Here is a 19179-nt window from a genome sequence, read left to right on the forward strand (position 1 = left end):
CTTCGTGTCTATTTTGCATGAGAAAATATTTTGTTTAAGAATGACAGTTGTAGGCATTCTGTCATACATTGTAATATTTTCCATGTGTGGCAGCTTGTTTTTCAGTCATACAAATATGTGCAATAAGGGCTAAGGATAAAAATTAATCTAACAGCATTTGCAGCAATGCTTTTGATGGTTTCACTCGCTTTCATTTTCCTGTGGATACTGCCGTTAGTTCTGCTGCTTGCAGTATGTGAAGCATAATTCTCAAAGGTTCACGAGGTTGTAGGGATCCAGTAAAAGATGACTGATGTCTCCCCCCACACACATACACTCCACCCCACACCCACTCACCCACCCACCAGCAAAACATAATGCTGTACTATTTTTGGTAACAGGGAAAGGGCCTCCCTGTGAAAACAGAAAGCTGTGTATTTCTCAGTTACATCACTTTGCAATCTAATGCTGTGTTGTGCTCAGTGTTTTTGTGGTGATGCAAGTCTTTTTTTTTTTTGCTTTCTTTTTTTTTTTTCCCCTTCAGCCGGTTGGATTTTCCCCATCTTACAGCACCTCGCAGGTCTCCTCTCTGAGCAGTACATTGCCTGAGTGAGTGGAAACATACAGATCAGCTGCAGGTTTCTGTCTACAAAACCAGAGTGAAAGAGAAAGAAAAGGGTTGAGAAAGAAGAGACAAATACTGACCTGGACTTACAGAAAGACATCCAATGGCTGAATAAAGGACCCCTGTTCATGTTTTGGGATATTCTTTCAACTAGCTGGAACGAGAGCGGATCAAAAGAATGGGAAATGCCAGCAGACCCTTTAGAAGAATTGCTTATTTCTTATGCCTTTTATCTCTGCTTTTGCTGACTGAAGGGAAGAAACCAGTGAAGCCAAAATGTCCTGCCTGGTGTACTTGTACCAAAGATAATGCTTTATGTGAAAATGCCAGATCTATTCCTCGCAGCGTTCCGCCTGATGTTATCTCACTGTAAGGGCTGTAAGCATTTGATTATTTAATTTATGATTTTAAATTAACAAGGACGTGTGCTGTTTTCAGTGCATAGGGAAGGATGTTTGCTGCATGGGGTATCTCCAGCATTCAGAATTATCAGCTAATATGTTCAAATTATACTGCATCCTTGAATCCTGATTTTTACATCTCTTTCATCTGTCTGTCTGTCTGTTTACATGCACTCATCCCATTTTATACCTTCTTCTATACTACATGAAACCTGTAACATTCTTTTTTGTTTGTTTGGTTGGTTTGTTGGGTTTTGTGTTTTGTTTTATTTTATATAAGTAAATTTATCTGTCATGAGCAGATCATTATTGTAAGTATGGATATATGAGACTACATTCATTTAAGGTTGTTGTTTATTTTTTTTTCTCCTTTCCAGATCCTTTGTGAGATCTGCTTTTACTAAAATCCCAGAAGGGAGTTTTTTGCTCACACCATCTCTGCAGCTTCTGTGAGAAATATTTATATGATACAGTTTTTGTTATGAAATATATATGTTTCCATAAATATTTTAGAAAGGATTTCAGTATTAATTTTATAAGAAACAGCAAGAGAAGATTAATTAGATGACAAAACCCCAAGACTTTTTAGGAATTAGATAGTGCATGTTTTAATTTTTTCAAAGTCTATCTACTTGGTATTTTGCAAGGCTGTGTTGTCAGTGCTACTTTGATTGCATGCTGAAGCTTTCACTGACAGAACGTATGCTATATTCATTATACTTTAATTAACATTACAGTAGGGACTAGATCATTGAAAAAACTATTCATGTTTCTTTCCTGCAATATTGGGGCCTGATTCCAATATAAAGCTGCTGTTTGCAACTCCAGTCAACTGTGAGCTCAGAGCCCCTCAGATCAGGCCCTTCAATGCAGTGGGACAGGTCCTAAAGTCATTTTCCATTAAAATTGCCATTGACTTCTGTGGAAGTTTAGTCACTTCAGTGGGAGTTTTGCCGACATAGTGCCTGGATTTGACCCTATTTGTTATTTCATATTGTTTGGGGAAAAAAAACAACACAAAAGTAATGAAGTTTTTCTTTCAATTAAAAAAAAAAGGCAAGCAATTATTTCAGAATTAAATACTGCAATGAGGTATATGCAGGAAGAGAATGTTTTGTGCTACTTAACTATTACATGCATATCTGTATAGGATTTTTACAGGCTCAGAGGCTTTCCTAGAAATGTGGGCTTACGATTATATAATTGCGAGCTATACAGAGGTAGAGGGGGTGTAACCTTAACTGTTTATAGTGGATATGCTGCCAGCCTGACACACACCCAGATTTGTCTCAGAAATCCAGCAAAACAGACTCCCTGATGTGATCGGAATCAAAATTGGATGTCTGTCCCAGTCTGATTTCCTGTGCACTCTAGATGTGGTCAGAGGTGTAATGTTGATCTATTGAAGCCCTACAACTGTTAGATTAAGCTGCTGGTGCCCTGATATCTGAAGCCCTGACCCTAGCTGTACTCTACTACCTCAAGTGGAGCTGATAAGGAGGTGCAGACATACTGAACAATTTTGGATACAGGGTAAATAGGTAAATGCAGTTACTATGGAAACCTAAATGCTTTTCCATGGTGCTTTATTTGTGAAAAGCTTTTCCAAGGTGGTCACAGATCAGAAAAGGGACACATTGCACATAATTCCTGCAATGAGCCTTTTAAAGGAAAGGGGGGAAAAAAAGAAATAGCAGCATTGGTGGAGCTTGTATCTGAAGACTGTGAGTAGGACATCATCTCTCTTGGCTACGATATGCCACCTACACTTAGCAATCTCACTGCCAGGAGAGGCAGAATTGGATGAGGTGGAGTAGGACAGACATAGTCTTTTTATTTTGAGTTACTACAGTGCCCAGCACAGTGGGGTCTGTGTCTGTAAGCAATGGCTTGTGGCATTTTAGTAATGGTAATAATTTACATGATCTGCTGTATACTTCACTAAAGCACACATTTCAGGTGCTACAAATAAATGCTCAAACAAGAGATCTGACCTCAGGCAAACAGATTTTGCTCCATTATGGGCCTCAAGGAGAGAGATCTGTTGAAGTGGTGCAATCAGTCCATGGCTTGCTTACTTCTGCTATCTAGCATTTCTAAAAATGCTGCTGAACACTTTTCTAGAGATATTTCTAACACGGTAGCTGAGCTGCTTGCCATCTTTGGAAAGTCAGGCTGCTGACTGAAGGCAAATTACTCTTTAAACACATGACCATAGGAACAGAATTATACCTATGAGGCCAATGCTCCACTTTATACATGGGACGCAAGAATTTCCACCATTGGCAGGTGACAGTAAAGGAAATAAAAATATGGAGAACTCAGGTTAACTAAAAATTACAGTAACTTTTAGTTTTGCATGGTTATAGCTATATTGGGAGGTTTAATTTAGCCAAGAGGAAGATTTAGCAGCCTGTATGTATTTCTGTGTAGTAGTCTCTGGCATTGGTATCTCCACTATGCCAGCCACATATTTCTGTGTGTAGAGTGTATCTGCTGCTATTCTCATTTTATACTGGTTTTATTGTAGTAATGGCAGTGATCTCTGGAAAAATTCATGGCCTTGTGATGAACACTACTAAAGTCCTAGGCCAGAAGAGCTTTTCTTCTTGAATACTATGGATAGTATGCTTAGTGCTCTTAATGTGAAAATACAAATATGAAGGACCTACACAGCTATGTTGAAGCACCAGAAGGAGTGTTCCCTAAATGTAGAGAAAATCTCCCTGTCATCTCCAGCACTTGTAACTCTGTATGAGCAATATGTGCCTTTATAAACTGGTAACATGAAAGCCCATAGCGAGAAGGGGGCAATCGTTGCATCAGGATCCCTACCTGCTAGCAGGGTACAGTTCCTGCTAGGCAATATAGACCCTAGCTACAGAGTACTGTCCCTGGTCACGGTTCAAGCAAGTCTGGTGTTTGAGGTCAAAGGGTGTGAGAAAAGCCAATTTGTGTCTCAAATATGTGTAATACTGCCACGGGGGAGAGGTATGAGATGAGAGGCAAATGAGCTCACCAAGTGCAAGACCTGGTGTTATAAGCCTGGCAGTCTTTAAAGTAGCTACACTGTTTCAAGACATACCACCCTGTGCAGAAAAGGAAAAAATACCCAGCGAAAACACACCAGAAAAATAAAATTAATTGCAGGCAGCAGATTTACTTAATCTGTCTTCTGGTTCAGAGATTTTACAAAAATTACCCATTTTCTGCATGAGAAGTATTTATTGTTTCTAATAAAAAGGAATAATTTCCTGCTTATATTTTTCATACATACAAAGGATCATGTTTAAAGCACAGTCTGCAATAGCCAAGTGAGAAATAAATCACCTGCAATTTATCATTAATGCAAATTTAAAATTAAGAGATTAGCTCATTAAGTCCATTAATTAATACTTGAAAATCTTGCATTCTTGAGTGCCTAATGATGTCATGGTGTAAATCTATTTATCCATCAGATCCAGCTGAATAAAATATAGATGTGCATCTAGTATTCCACTGGGGTGAAGTAAAGTTCATCATACTTGACAATGCCTCACCATATTAAGGGTGTGGCAGTTTAGAGCTGAATTTAAATGCACAAATGCAAATGTGGGTGATAAGCATTAATAAAGCTGGAAAAATCAATGCTAGTGCACTTCTAATGTTTACAAAATACATAAAATTAAATGCCAGTATTTTTACTGCTATATGGATGAAAAATACATGCTCACACACTGAGCTATTTCCAGCAGATATAACATGGTCTTAAAAATAGTTCTGATTTGAACACTGACTAAATTAAGAGGTTTTCTATTTTTTCCTCAGTAAATTTTCAGTACCTTCAGGTCAAGTATGCTCAGAAGTTTAAACTTATAAGTTAAGGGATTTTCCTGCCTGTCAGTGATGGAAATTCAACCTGATGTCTGGCTAACCAGCTGTATACTTTCCCTGTGTTGTCATCAAAAGTAAGTGTTCCTCAAGACAATTTAGACCTCTGTAGTATTTGAACAGTTCATTGTTCATCACAGTATGTCTTTAGTGGTCCTTGTACTATCCCATTGTTTTACTGGCATAATAACCCCACATTTACATCCCACAGAAGTCAATGGAATTTTATCAGATGTCCCCAGTAGGCAAAGTTGTTGGGTCCTTCCCTTTGCAACAGACTATGGTGCAATATATCAGCCTTACAATCCTGAACTTCTTGCACAGACAAAACCATGAAACCAGGTAGTAGAAATTTGGCCTACTGAATTTGGGCAAGCTGAACTGCTTTCTAAAGATGCTAATAACCTAATGGACTTTTGGTTTGCATCTCTTTATGCAGGTTGTTTACATCCAACACTTTTGATGTTATTAGTGATGATGCTTTTATGGGCCTTCCTCATCTAGAATATTTGTGAGTGAACAAAAGTATATTTCCTGGCATTATTGAATAGAGTGGGTGGGCTTCTGAGTTCCAGGCATTGCTTTGACCAGAATGATTTTATAACCCATTACAGGTTCATAGAGAACAACAGCATTAAGTCAATTTCAAGAAATACTTTCAGAGGACTGAAATCTTTAATCCACCTGTAAGTAAAGTGGTTGAATATATTACTTGGTATATTTAATAGTAATTGAACCACTGCATTGTAGAATATCACATTTTGATATATTTGTGTTCACATTTGTTTAAGTATTAATAGTAATTTCATTAGAATGTTAATCTTTGTGTTTCCAATAAAGACTTCCAAACTGTGGTATGTGTAGAAGGCCAGGACCCAAACAGCTTCTAAGCAGTTCATCTTTGGCAGTAGCTCCCTAACTTTCTCTGCTCAGAGCACTGGGTATTTCCAGTTGAACATGTAAGAGCAGGGAGAAAGCAGGATGGGTCAGGAAGCTTGGCACTGACAAAGTGAGACCCACTTTGGGACTTGGAGAGGGGGAAGGTGGGAGCTGTTGGTCAGCAGGTGCCACAGTGGTGTGGTGAAAGGCTGAGGGGTGGACATGTGCCTCTTTCCAGGTACCCCAGTCTGGCACAAATCTAAAGGAATATAACAGCCACCCTTGGAACAAGCCATCACTGCCTGTGTCCAGTTTGCACACTAAAAATATCCAACAGAATGTGACCAAATGTGAAACTTCCCATCCAGAACAGTTTTAAATAGAAGAGCTGCAACATGACACACTTAACTGTAGATTATACCAAGCCTTGAGACTCCAGCCAGATTGGCTTCAGACCCCTACACTGCCTGTCCTCTTCTGCACATGAGCAAGAGCATCCCACAGTGAGGGTCTGTCACACATTGACATTAACATTCCTTGTGTTGCTGCTCAGCCCTTTGGCTATCCTGGAAACATGACCAACTCTCGACCTCTGGCATGCTGCAGCCCCACTGCTTCATTAGCTGAGTGAGGAAACAAATCAAAAGCACTGTGGATGCTAATGTTGCTGTTAGGAGCAGCACTTCCCATGCACACAGCAGCGGAGGCATTTCTCATGATGTGCTCAGCAGGTGAAATGCGCACTGGCAACAAATACCTGTGACATGCCACTGCAAATACAAGAGTAGCATCCCCATGCTCTGAGCTAGCAAGACAGTTTTTAGACAAGATTTTGTCTCTTACATCAAGTTCGTATTTTAGCAATAATGTTATTTTAGCGGGCGATAAATTTATTGAAACTACAGCCTGAAATCGCTTGATATCCATCTGTGAGTGCTTGCATTCAGAAACATCTATCTTGGGGCATGTGCCATAGGCAGGGGAGTGGATTCTAACCTTTTGGCCTTAACACAATGACCTTTGAGAGGGTTTTGAAACAAGGTAATTTAACTTTTTCTTTCATACATTTTGACACAGGAGAAAAAGCAAAGGTTCCATTTTAATTACTTAAACGATAAATATATTAGTTGAACTGCAATTCACTATATCTTTTGCCATATAGAAAATGTACCATAAAAACACTTCACTCTTCCCTTTTTGGTCAGAATAGATAAGAGTCATAGCTGGCTGAAGCCAAGCCTCTTGTGACTACTTGTGTAATGAAGTTACTTATAGAATGGCTTTAGGTATGAGGAAGAGAGAAGGGAGGGAAAAAAAGGTATATAAACAGACTGTGCTCATCCCATTAAAACCCACATTAGAAGTGTAGCAGTCTTTTAAAAAGCAAGTAATTTGATAAAGCTGGTAACTGGGACCCTATCTTCAAAATATTTATGCACATGAATAGCTTTATATTCAGAAATGAGTCCAGTACATTATTTATCATATTCAGTTACTTATTTAGTAGCTGTTGCTGCCAGTGAGCAAACTGCATTTCTAACACAGAGGAAGGCACAGTTTCTTCTCCACAGAGCATGCAGTCCAACAGTAACATCTTGTCTTGTCTGTTCCGATGGTTTCTGGGGATGCTTCAGCATTTTTGTAAGGGAGAACATACGCAAAAGACATTTGAGGAGTTTGCATGTGGTTACATGCACATTTTTGGGACATAGATTTCTGCATCATGTTGCTATTGTGCACAGAGCACTATTCATAAAGACAATGAGAAATCTGCAGAAAATGACTGCAAAGGCAGGTCCATTAACCACAGAATGTGACTAGTTTAATCTACTTGCAGAACCACTTCCCACTCTTTGGGGAATACTGCACATACACGTTAAGAATAATAATCTGGCACCCTGAGGCATTTCTCATTTAAGAAACAGGAGAATACTTGTGTACCTAAAATATACTTAAAAGAATGATAGTAAATAAGTATATAAATGAATTCCATGAAATTAGAGGGGAAGATGAACTTTGTTCTATTTATTCTGTTCACTTCCTTTTCACAACATAATTTTTGTAATGTAGTAAGCTATTCAAACATTTGTGTTTTTATAATGCAATTAACTTTAATAATTATGTGTTCTTATTGCAAAACAGAGCCATCTAGCATTTATTGTTATGTAACACAATTTGTTTTCTGCTTGGAGTAGATTAAAGAACAGAAAACTTGAAGAAAAATAGCATTTCTAAACTAATTAAATGTCAAACCCAGTGTAATGTCAAAATCTTAGGATTAGACAATAATTTCTGTGCACAATATATACTTCTGATTGCATTTGTTTCCGAACCTTGACCATAAGTTCAACTGCATGCTCAATTCAACCTTTACTCTCGTTATGAACCAAATACCACATACAGCAGCATCTAGACAAGCCAGTGTTTTCTAACATATAAGTGTGCTTTTCACAGTGTAATATAAAGTGCATAATTTTCATCCCCAAATTACCAAATGCATAAACCTTGTGTATGTTTTTTCTGTCAGTTTTATTTCCACATTTCAAGTGCATTATCCCTTTCAGTTTGCTATATTATAATACATAAAGAATATATAGGGCATTAAACCTTCCTCAGCTTTCTTATCTACTTAGCTTTCTCCATATGAGTTACCTGACTTTTAAAGAATTGCTGCGGAGCATAAAATTAATCATAAGTGAAGCACGTGATACATACACCAGTGTTACAATCAGATGTACTTTGAAAGTGGTGAGTCAGAATGGACTAATGGCATCATTCCATATTTACTACTCCTGGTAAGACAAACACTTAATTTTAAATGAGACAGCAGACCTAGTATGTCTGGGCCTGTTCTTGAGTTTAAGTACAGGCTTAAGTGGCTTTGCTTGGATTGCGAAATTGTAGTTAATAAATAACATTTATGTTTACAAGCAAAACCAGAAGAGGTTCTCAGTCTTAAACTAGAATTATTTCTTTCCATTTTCATTTCTTCTCATCAGTGATAAATAATTTTGTTAATCAAAAGAGGCATAAGTTATACCCTTACAACATTATTCTTTTCCTGTCACGCCCTCAAGTGACATCTTGGACAACCTAGACCTTTGGTGGACTCACATAGATGTGTGTGACAGAAATGCAATTTATTGCTTATTCCAAGCTTGTTCAAATATCCTCATAATTTTTACTAGCTAGAATATTCACTGAATTTAAACAAAATTTCTTAACATTGAAAACTGGTCTCTACACACATGCACATTCCAGGAAAGAAATTCATGCTGACCAGCAATTTCTTATCTATTACTGCATTTTCAAAAAACTGAACTAAACCTGAATCCAATGGAATGAAACATAGTATTAGATTTTTATTCTAGGTGAGATACAAAAAAGTGGGGAAATGAAAGTAGTATGAACATCATGTAGTGAAAAGCATCAGTACATCAAATTATGACTAATTGTTTTAAACTAATGGTGCTGGCAAAACACCAGAGGTGACTGCACTTTTTACCCCGCTAAGTGAAGCACTGTAAATAGTGCAAGACTGCTGAAGTGTCAGAAAGCAGAAGGAATCATGGCATTTTAGTAGAAGAAAAAAGTCACAAAGTAAAAGCTGTTCTTAAGAGCAATCTACCTGAAATAAGTGGTGCAGAAAACCAGGGGTCTTTACCTTAAGAAAAAAACCCTACATAGTGTTTACATCTTGCAAAAATGTGTAATTTAATGAGCTAGCACTGATACTGAAGTGTCTTCTTTTACAGGAGTCTCGCAAATAATAACCTCCAATCGCTTCCAAAAGACATATTCAAAGGCTTGGACTCTTTGACAAATGTGTAAGAAAGAAATTAATTATATATATCAATTATGGTAAAAATAGAACCAGATTATTTTAGAGGACATTCTGAATAATCAAATCAATAACCAGTAGTGGGGTGTTATTGCTGGGTAGAGAGTACTCAGTATGGGTAGGCTTGTTTTTTGACTACTGTTGTTGATAATTTGCTTTAGTTTTAAATATTCCACCAGTTAGGAAGATAAGTAATGTTGCTAGTAGTTACATGAGAGACCTGCACATTCAGTAAGACTTAGTGAATAAGAAGGAAGTCTCCTTAGGGATGCATGAGAGAGCATGACATTAGGAGAGGGTGGAAGATATTTAATGGCATAACATTTCTGAGTGCAATTAATTTCTGGGAAGGCTATCCTTTACCACAAAAGCTTGTGTCATAGTAAGTACCATGTCCTATACTAAATCTAACTGCAACCAAACCAAAACAAGATCTTGTAACTTAAATACCAGTAAAAATACAAAATGCAGATAAACAAATGAATCTTACAGTTGCCTCACTGAAATATGCTTACAACTCAACCAAATTTTCATTCACCTGATTTGAGATAATAAGTGCAGCACATCCTTTGCCTGCTTTCTTTATTAACAAGGTTATTAATACTGTGGGGCTGCAGTAGTAAGATGTGGAGATGGTCAGTGTATCTGGTAGCATTACTTGGCACAACTGATCATGGCCAGGTGGTTGCACAGTCTGGTCCTGGCATTTGCCTGTTCCTGTACATACAATCTGTAATCTTACTGAAGACAGTTGTAATAGTCTTGAACAGAACTTGCTTGTGTCTCCCAAAGCACTAAATGTGTACATCTAAAGGAGACAGCAGATACTGACTGGCCGATCATCAGGTTACATTAATTCCAGTTTTGTATTCTAGAATGCTCTTACTTAGCAAGGGGAATCCAAAAGAACCAACATCCTGAAATACAGGGCAGGCATTTGTGAATCTGTAAACTTGAGGAAATCAAGAAAAATTTTCTACTGGTCATCAAGTTACGTTCTTTTTGCTTACCCTAATATCATTAAATCGGGGGTCAGGGGTCTGGTATGTAGATTTAACTATGTGTGAGGACAAATTAAGCCCGGAAGGAGCCAACTGAGAAGAAGCAAGAGTGCACATATTTAACAAAAGCCCAGTTAGTTGTTGTTCTGTAAGGAGGAATACATCAGCTGACTACTAATTTTCAATGCATTATTTATTTGTTGTAGAGATCTTCGAGGCAATGCATTTAATTGTGACTGCAAACTGAAGTGGTTAGTGGAATGGCTGAGCAGCACCAATGCAACGGTTGAAGATATTTACTGTGAAAGCCCACCAGAATATAAGAAGCGCAAAATCAATAGCCTCTCCCCGAAAGAATTTGATTGCATTATTACAGGTAATGTGCTTCAAATTATGTAACCTTGTTAAATTAAAGTCAAAGCTATTTTTTAAAATTTATTTTATTCTAAGATCTGTTTTTGCAGGAAGTCTGCATACTGGATGGAAATTCCACTAAAATCAATACGAATTCTGTGCAGGTGTAAGTCTGACATGCCAATCACCTTTAATTGAGAAAGACTGAAAAACGAGGTGTAGTGCTCCCTTATCCACAGGAAAATTGGACGAGTCATGAAATTAATTTGTAACATATTGTTATCTATTAAACAGATGTTTTTTTCAGTACAGTGTGGAAAGTAACTGTGTAGTTATCACATGTTGTATGCACTTTTGCAGAATTTGAAGTTTATCAGTCCCTGCCATACCAGTCTCTGTCAGTGGATACCTTCTCATATATGAATGATGAATATGTGGTTATTGCTCAGCCTTTTACTGGAAAATGCATCTTTCTGGAATGGGACCACGTAGAAGTGATGTTCAGGAATTACGACAACATTACAGGTATAAACACTGCTCAAAACACTACATTAAAACAGCTGATCCAAAAAGTGGTTCTAACTCTGTCTTTTACTTTTCTTATAGGTACTTCAACTGTTGTGTGTAAACCTATAGTTATTAAGAGTCAGCTGTTTGTCATTGTCGCGCAGCTGTTTGGAGGCTCCCACATATATAAAAGAGATCGCTTTGCTAATAAGTTTATAAAAATTCAAGATATTGAAATCCTTAAAATCCGAAAACCCAATGACATTGAAACTTTCAAGATTGCTGAAGACTGGTATTTTGTTGTGGCAGACAGTTCAAAAGCTGGTTTCACCACGGTTTACAAATGGAATGGGAATGGATTTTATTCCCATCAGTCTCTGCATGCCTGGTACAGAGATACTGATGTGGAGTATCTTGAAATATCTGGCAAACCACATTTAATTCTGTCAAGTAGCTCCCAAAGACCTGTAATATATCAATGGAACAAAGGAACAAATGAATTTGTTAAGCGTTTTGATATCCAAGATATGGAAGATGCATATGCAGTGAAGCATTTCAAAGTGAAAGAGGATGTATACATTTGCTTAACAAGATTTATTGGGGACTCTAAAGTAATGAAGTGGGGTGGTTCGGCATTTCTGGATTTACAAAGGATGCCATCCCGAGGGTCAATGGTATTCCAGCCGCTTCAGATAAGTAATTATCAATATGCCATTCTTGGAAGTGATTATTCTTTCACTCAAGTCTATTATTGGGATGCTGAAAAGGCAAAATTTGTGAAGTTTCAAGAATTAAACGTACAGGCACCGAGATCTTTCATACATGTCTCCATCGATAAACGAGATTTTCTCTTTGCTTCAAGTTTTAAGGGAACTACATTGATTTATAAACATGTCATAGTTGACTTAAGCGCATGACACTCATAATTCTGAGATTACATCAGACTTTCTACCATAAGTGGATAAAATGAACTAAATGCATGATGACTCTCTTATCTTACTTCCAAATGAATGCCTTTAAAAGTTGAGATTGCTAGAACAAAGTATTACTAGTATCTTCATCTTTAATTGTCAAGTCTAGTGGTGTTGGAAGTTGCATTTTTTAACAAAAAAAGAAATTAAATAACTGTTCTTTGCATCCACAGTCTGTAAATATTCGTGCAACTGCATCTGTTGCTATAAAGAATATTAAGATGTACTTTTCCATTTATTTATTCACCTGTTTGAAACAACTGCCAAATAAAATGTTTACATTTTGTGTCTTTCACATTCCAAATATTATTTGCAGGTGATACCTTTTCTTTGCGTGTAGATTACACACATATACAATAAACCCAAAAGGCGTATTTCTCAGGGCAGTGTTGTACTGAATGGAAGAGGCACAGTATTGGAGGTAAGGTGGGTCTTACATATCATAAGAAGTTCTTGACAAAAATACAACATTGATCTCCAGTCCTGTAAATTATTACCGAGACATAACCTTGCATTAATGTGAAGCTTTGCTGATTTAAAAAGGACTCCACCAAGAAAAAAAGCATTCAATTATATAGATCTGGTTGTAAGAGGGAGAGTTCAGTTGTATAGAACCAGGTGTAGGATGGGGCTTTTTAGTGTATCTCTGGAAGAATCTGAGTTTCTAAAAATTTGCGAAGAAATCAACAGAATAAAAGGCAATACAAACATCCATCTTTCTCCACCTCATGCTGAAGCAGCACAAAACAAATCTCTGGTATAATGCTGGGTCTGTTACTGTGGTGAAAACTGGAAGCACAGTTTATTTTTCAGCTAACATCAGTTCTGTATCTGAACTGTCACACATCACTTGCATGAATTCTGTGTGACCCTGGCAAGCCTTTTCACTGCAATTGCAACTATTTAATCTGAATGAAGCTAGCGAATGTGAAGTGTGCTTCTTCCACTACCCTACAATGAGGTTTAGTAATAGGTACTTCTGAAATTTGGGGAACTTTAAATGTGGCAAGACAAATTCAACTGACATAGCATATGCATCTCCAGGAAAGCTATCTATATCTGTTAAGTTATGCCAAGTCTGAATTCAGCATTAAAATCTATTATAAGCTTGAATTTAAATTAGTCTTCTGTTTACATAGATCTAGTGCATCACTTAGGAGAAACCTACACTGTTGCTGAAGATCATTTGGTGCAGCTGAGGAAGGGAGCTTAAGTTGATTTTAGACACCTTTGCACTTCACTTGATGTTATCTAGCCTTGTGCTCCAGTGTTGTCTTTAAAATACACACATTTCTAACCTTCATTGATTGACAAATAAGAGTTATCATACTATGCATGGCAGCTAATCAGATGAGTTTGCAAGCTCACTTCTCCCTGTATCACAGAGACCCCCAAAGGGGCAGAGCCTTATGGTACTGCTGGAAGCACCTGCAGCAGAAAAATTATCATTAAGAAAAGACATACAATGCATACTTTAAGAAGCTGGTCCTAAACAGTCTTAAACTTCTATAATAAAGAATACTTTCTTTTTTCTTTATTTTTTAAAGATATTAATTGTTCCATGGAAATAAAATTGAAAAGAAAAAAAAAATCCCATGTGAACAACACTCCTCTAATGGGTTCATTTTTCTGATACCTTGTTATCCTTAGCTGCCTATGCTCTGGGCAGTATTTGACTTAATAACTGCCTATTCTGTAAGTATTTACAATGTGACAGAAAGATTAAAAATAAATTTCACAGCTGAAAGCTCAGATTTTTTTCTTAATAAATACATTCCCCAAAATCATCTTGATAAATCATCACTTGCTTAACAGGTTTATAATTTTTTAGCTTTTGTATGAGTATGATTTCAAAGCCCAGATGAACCCAAACAATCTCTGGTATTATTTCTCAGTGTTGGCTGCACATCTGAGATTGCCAACTCAGTTTGTCCATCTCTTCTTCAATCCACCTCTCATGGCAAAGGAATGAAATGGGAAAGTCATGAACCAGTCTCTAATCAACCAGCAAATTATGATGTGTTTTCAACTTCATCTTGTCTTTAATTTTGTTCTTTTACTTAAGGTCCTATTCAATTATGCATACTGATTTTGATCTGATTTCTCCCATTATACTTGCCTACATGCAGTCTCTATCAAAATTACACAGATATCCTTCTCATTATGGACATATTATGGATATGTGGCTGAGCTTAAATGGAGTTGGATAACCTTGCTAATCTGCTACCAACATTTATTTACAAGCATTATATCCCAATCTACTGCCTCTCAATTGTACCTTGAGAAGGTTATGTTTCATGGATTTGTATTTCAGAGCAAGCCGGCTACATGCCCTGTGCTACAGTAGTGCTGAGTTAACATTCTGAAATAATATGATTGACTTACGGGAATTCACAGTTACTCCCAGGTTTAAAGGAAGAGTTTAAAAGCCTGCAAAGATGTGAGTCACTAGAATTTTATACTCACAATACTAGCCATAGTACAGTGGAGGATGACAAAAAATTCATCTGCTGGGTTAATCTGCTGAAGTGTGCAACTGTATTACCAGTTTGGTTGTGCCTTCCAGAAATTCTACCTGTAGTCAAGCACTAATAATTTGGAAGTTCTTAATGCCTATGTCGTTCTTGGAAGGTCAACTAACTACTATAAAATGCTGAATCTAAATCTCTTATCTTGAAAATTTGCCTCCCTAGTCAGTTTATCTCAGGTGGAGATTCACAGGTACTACAGCTAGTTTATTGTGCAAGTGTAGCATTTCATTACACCAGATAAGGAACTGGGGTATTTTTAGAACAGAACTCATAATCCCTAATGCAGAAGAGTGCAAAGGCTCATTAGGTGGCTCCCTATGCTGTTTCTTCCTCATTTCAGAGACCCAGCATTTTAACAGCACCTCTGAGCATATGGCCATATTCTGTCCTGGATCTCTGCTCAGTATTCCTTCTGGTATCAGTGGATGTCTCAGACAAAAACTAAAATAGAAACTTTTATCATATACATTGATACTTTTTTTTCTTTTTTAATATTGGTTGGTTGGTTGGTTGGTTTGCTTATCCATTTATCTCAGCAAAGTCTCTTACTTGTGGCTGAATGGCTGTTCTCTGTGGTTGTAATGGATTTTCTGAACTCCCTAATTGTTTTATTTATGACTGACAGAGTATGTAAAGTACTAAAAGTATTATAGCAGACAGTACTAAAGGTTATTAATGGATACTGCTGATCCTTGATGCTGCTTAGTCACATTAATCTCCAAGACAGAAAAAATTGTTAATGGAGTTGTCATGTATTCCTACAACTACATCATTATATTTTTTAACAGAGCACAAATATAAAAGAATATACACTTCTCTGGAGAGGGTATAAAATGCATTCAGAATACCTGATATTACACTATGTGGAGCTTTTTTTTTCCTTCCTTTGTCTGTTGCAATGTCTAGGGCTTTCACTGGTTTTATTTCTACTTATTTTCTGTTTAAAAAAAATCCCCAAATGCACTTTTGCTACTAAGAAGAAAATTCAGTAGGGAAGAATCTTGTTCTGTAAGGTAACAAAACAAATAGAAATAGGGAGAATTGTAGTCTTGGTTTGGAGTTGCATTTTAATTGCAACTTTTCTTGATTATATTATTTTTTAACTTTGAAGGGATGATAAGAGCCATTCAAGGTACACTTGAGGATAGGAAACAATTATTAGCATAGTTAATAATATGTGTGATGCAATTTGATATGTTCTATTGGGAAGCTAAATGTCTAACAGCTGTATTTATGAGCATTACAATATATTGTGCTACTATTCAATGGAAAATAAAGAATATTTAAATGATAGAAGTAACAAACAGTCCTCAAACTGTTGATGAACACTGCTGATAATAGCACCAAGAGAAAGCAGAAAAGCCATTATGCCCCAAATGTTACAATTAGGGGCAGAATACAAGCTCACAGCAAGTCTCAAGTCCAGGAGTCTTCCCTTCCACATAGATATTTTCCTTGCCATGAAACACTTAATGCCTTCCTCCTCAGTGGGGACGCCTGAAAATCTGGACAGTCACCCAGCTCTTGCAAAATATATCAAGAGGCTTACAAACATCCATGATCCCAATTTGTGGCACATTTTTGTATTTCTCTGTTACATCAGTCTCAACGACAGTGATACAAATGCAGTGGTAAGCAGACTGCTTCCCCACTGAAAGGGACAGGGACAGGATTTAAGCCAGGTTGAGATGGAAAGTGCAAACTCAAACACTCAATTCTTTCAGCTGTTACTACCTCCCCCACTGCCTAGTTTTGTTTTTTTTTTCTCTGATTTGGCAAACACTTGCAGCTACCCTTCAAACACCTGCAAGCCTTCTCTGCTCATACTTGCCAATCTGGAGACCTGACTGTCGTAGTAAAGCTGTGATTTAGACACTTACTGATTAGAATGGCTAAACATGTTTTTGTGGTCCAGAACTAACCAATAAATGTTGAGGTCTTGGGGAGTTTGACTCAAGACAGAGCTGCACAACACTGTCTGACACTGCTAATGGCAACTTTTCTTCATTACTGGTGACTCTGAATTCTAATGGCTGGTGCTACAGGCATGTCTCTGTTTACAGTTCACTTAAAGTGCTTAGAGGGCAACCTAACCCTATTCCTATTCAGGAATTTTCCTGAAATGAACTATAGCTACAAAGACCTTCACTGTGCTGTACAGAAGTGGTGTTGTATTTGTACTTTGAGACTTTGAATTTTTTCAATTAGTTATGCTAGCATAATACTTCTGTCTTCAGATTCATTACAGTAGAAAGCAATTTCCCCCCACATATGCGTATTTAAATTAATATAATTGTTTATTTATTCTCCAAATAAACTGAAGTGCACAAGGCAATAATTATGTTACTGTTTCCAATCTCCCATTCATCAAATCAGTTTTTGAATTCTCAAAAGTTGTTTTCAACTCAGCTTTACTTTATGCTTCCTAGTGAATTATTTGAATTGAAAAAGGACTTTCTGACCCATTCTCACTTCCTGTTTGAAGGCCTGGATAGCTACAGCAGTATGTTAGTAAGTTGTCAACCTGCCCAGATGGTGAATATCCAAGAATGCTGAAAGAGCTTCAGAATAAACAGGCTGATCTGCAAAGAATACACAGTCCTTCACTAAAAACCATTTATGTGCAAAAGAACTGGATGTAACAAATACTATGTTTATTTTTATAAAAAGATCATGGGGTAATCGACAGATTTTCAAGCCAGTAAGATATGCATTTATGTCTGGTCAAGTATCTGAAATGGTAATTGAAAGTGGAAGTGTAAAATTCCAGGAGAAAGTAGGTAACTGAACAAGCAGAACACACTGGCTAGTGAAGTTCAGGGTCCAGAAATGCAAAATACTATACATAGGAAAGAAACGTTCACAAGGTTTAAAATTAGCAGTAAAAAAAGGCAACTTGATGCTATTGTGAACAACTCAGCAAGGCACTGTTCTCAATACACAGCTAAAGGAAGAAGCAAATAATGTTACAACATACGCAGGGCAGTAGGGCGAATGCAACACTCTACCTTACGGCAAATCAGTGCTGTTGCCTTTTCTCACATACTGCATGCAGTACTAATGTAGCCGACTCAAAGCTCAAACTACAGACTGATTAAGGACTCAGACAAATGTGGAAAAGTGTATTGAAGGTGCAGAGCAAGATGACATGACTTTAGTGAACACCAACTCATAAACCAAAATACTTTCCACCCTAAATTAAACTGTGGCATTCATTGCAATAGACAGTTGCTGATAACATGAATGTGGCATTCAGAAAACAGTAGGACACAGACAAATTGCATAAAAATATTTTACTCCTTCTCTTTTAGTACTTAAAATAATTTCTAGTTATTAGGGAAGAGGAGATTCTTTGCACTTCTGTCAGAAGCATCTGTCTGTAGCCACTTTGGACAAGAAGACAGCCATGCATCTGGATAATGAATATGCATTGTGTGTGGCATTTCCTATTTTCAATCCTTGAGACACACTGCTCAGAAATTAGCTCAACTTTGTTGCCAAGATTCACAAAATAAAATATGTAAGGTGTTCATATGAGTAGCATGTTCAGGAGCGTCAACAATACTGAGAAAACAAACACTGAATAAATCTGGAAGATACTGACAAGATATATTTTGAGGATGTCAACAATTAGAAAATTTTGGCAAACTATTTGCAAGTGCCTGAAAATGCAATTGCACAACACTGACTGGCTTCAGCTATGTAAATCCTGACAGATATAGGCTCCCTTGGGAAGAACCTAACACAGTCTTTTTATAAGCTTATTATTAAGAGTTGAATGTTAGAGCTGTAGAAATACTAGTTGCAAAGTACCTTATGATTAACCAGCTAACAGTATTGTCCCATGAGGGAGTAATTTCTAAAACACAAGAGTAGATGCAAATTTGAAAAAATAAAACCAAAAACCAACAAACCAACCCCCCAAAGAAATGAGATAAACAATTCCAAATGTCACAATTTCCAAATAATGGTGAGATTTGAAAATCTCATCCTGCTCCCTTTTATCCTACATATGCAACAACATATTGATACCACCCATTCAGGAAAAACACCAGTAACTGTATTGCTCCAGAGTGTGGAACAAAGGAAGAAAAAGGACAAAGCTGGAACAGAAACAATAGTTTGTGGTCAGGAAATGTGGTGGGTTTTGGAAACTTTCACTGCACCTGAGAATGTCTACATTTTCTGATACATAAAACACTACTGAAGAGAGAATGTCG

At 37.1% G+C, this 19179-nt stretch overlaps 1 protein-coding gene across 4 annotated transcripts in view; it reads left to right on the top strand.

The window, feature by feature from the left end:
* LGI1 (leucine rich glioma inactivated 1) overlaps positions 1-12721 on the top strand; it is a 31917-nt gene extending 19196 nt beyond the window's left edge. For 2 of the 4 annotated variants that reach the window (XM_068139675.1, XM_068139674.1), the window contains exons 2-9: positions 524-973; positions 1383-1454; positions 5315-5386; positions 5490-5561; positions 9510-9581; positions 10803-10972; positions 11311-11475; positions 11557-12721. In XM_068139675.1, the coding sequence (XP_067995776.1) occupies positions 783-973; positions 1383-1454; positions 5315-5386; positions 5490-5561; positions 9510-9581; positions 10803-10972; positions 11311-11475; positions 11557-12374 (1632 nt within the window). In that variant the 5' untranslated portion in view covers positions 524-782 and the 3' untranslated portion in view covers positions 12375-12721. Of the gene's footprint in view, positions 1-523; positions 983-1382; positions 1455-5314; positions 5387-5489; positions 5562-9509; positions 9582-10802; positions 10973-11310; positions 11476-11556 lie in introns of those variants that run through there. The other 2 variants (XM_068139678.1, XM_068139677.1) reach the window with 2 other exon arrangements.
* Positions 12722-19179: the final 6458 nt, after the last annotated feature.

The sequence above is a fragment of the Melanerpes formicivorus genome, unplaced genomic scaffold (assembly GCF_026170545.1).
Source record: "Melanerpes formicivorus ecotype bairdi unplaced genomic scaffold, bMelFor1.0.p_v2 SCAF_6, whole genome shotgun sequence".
In the NCBI taxonomy this organism is placed as follows: Eukaryota; Metazoa; Chordata; class Aves; order Piciformes; family Picidae; genus Melanerpes; species Melanerpes formicivorus.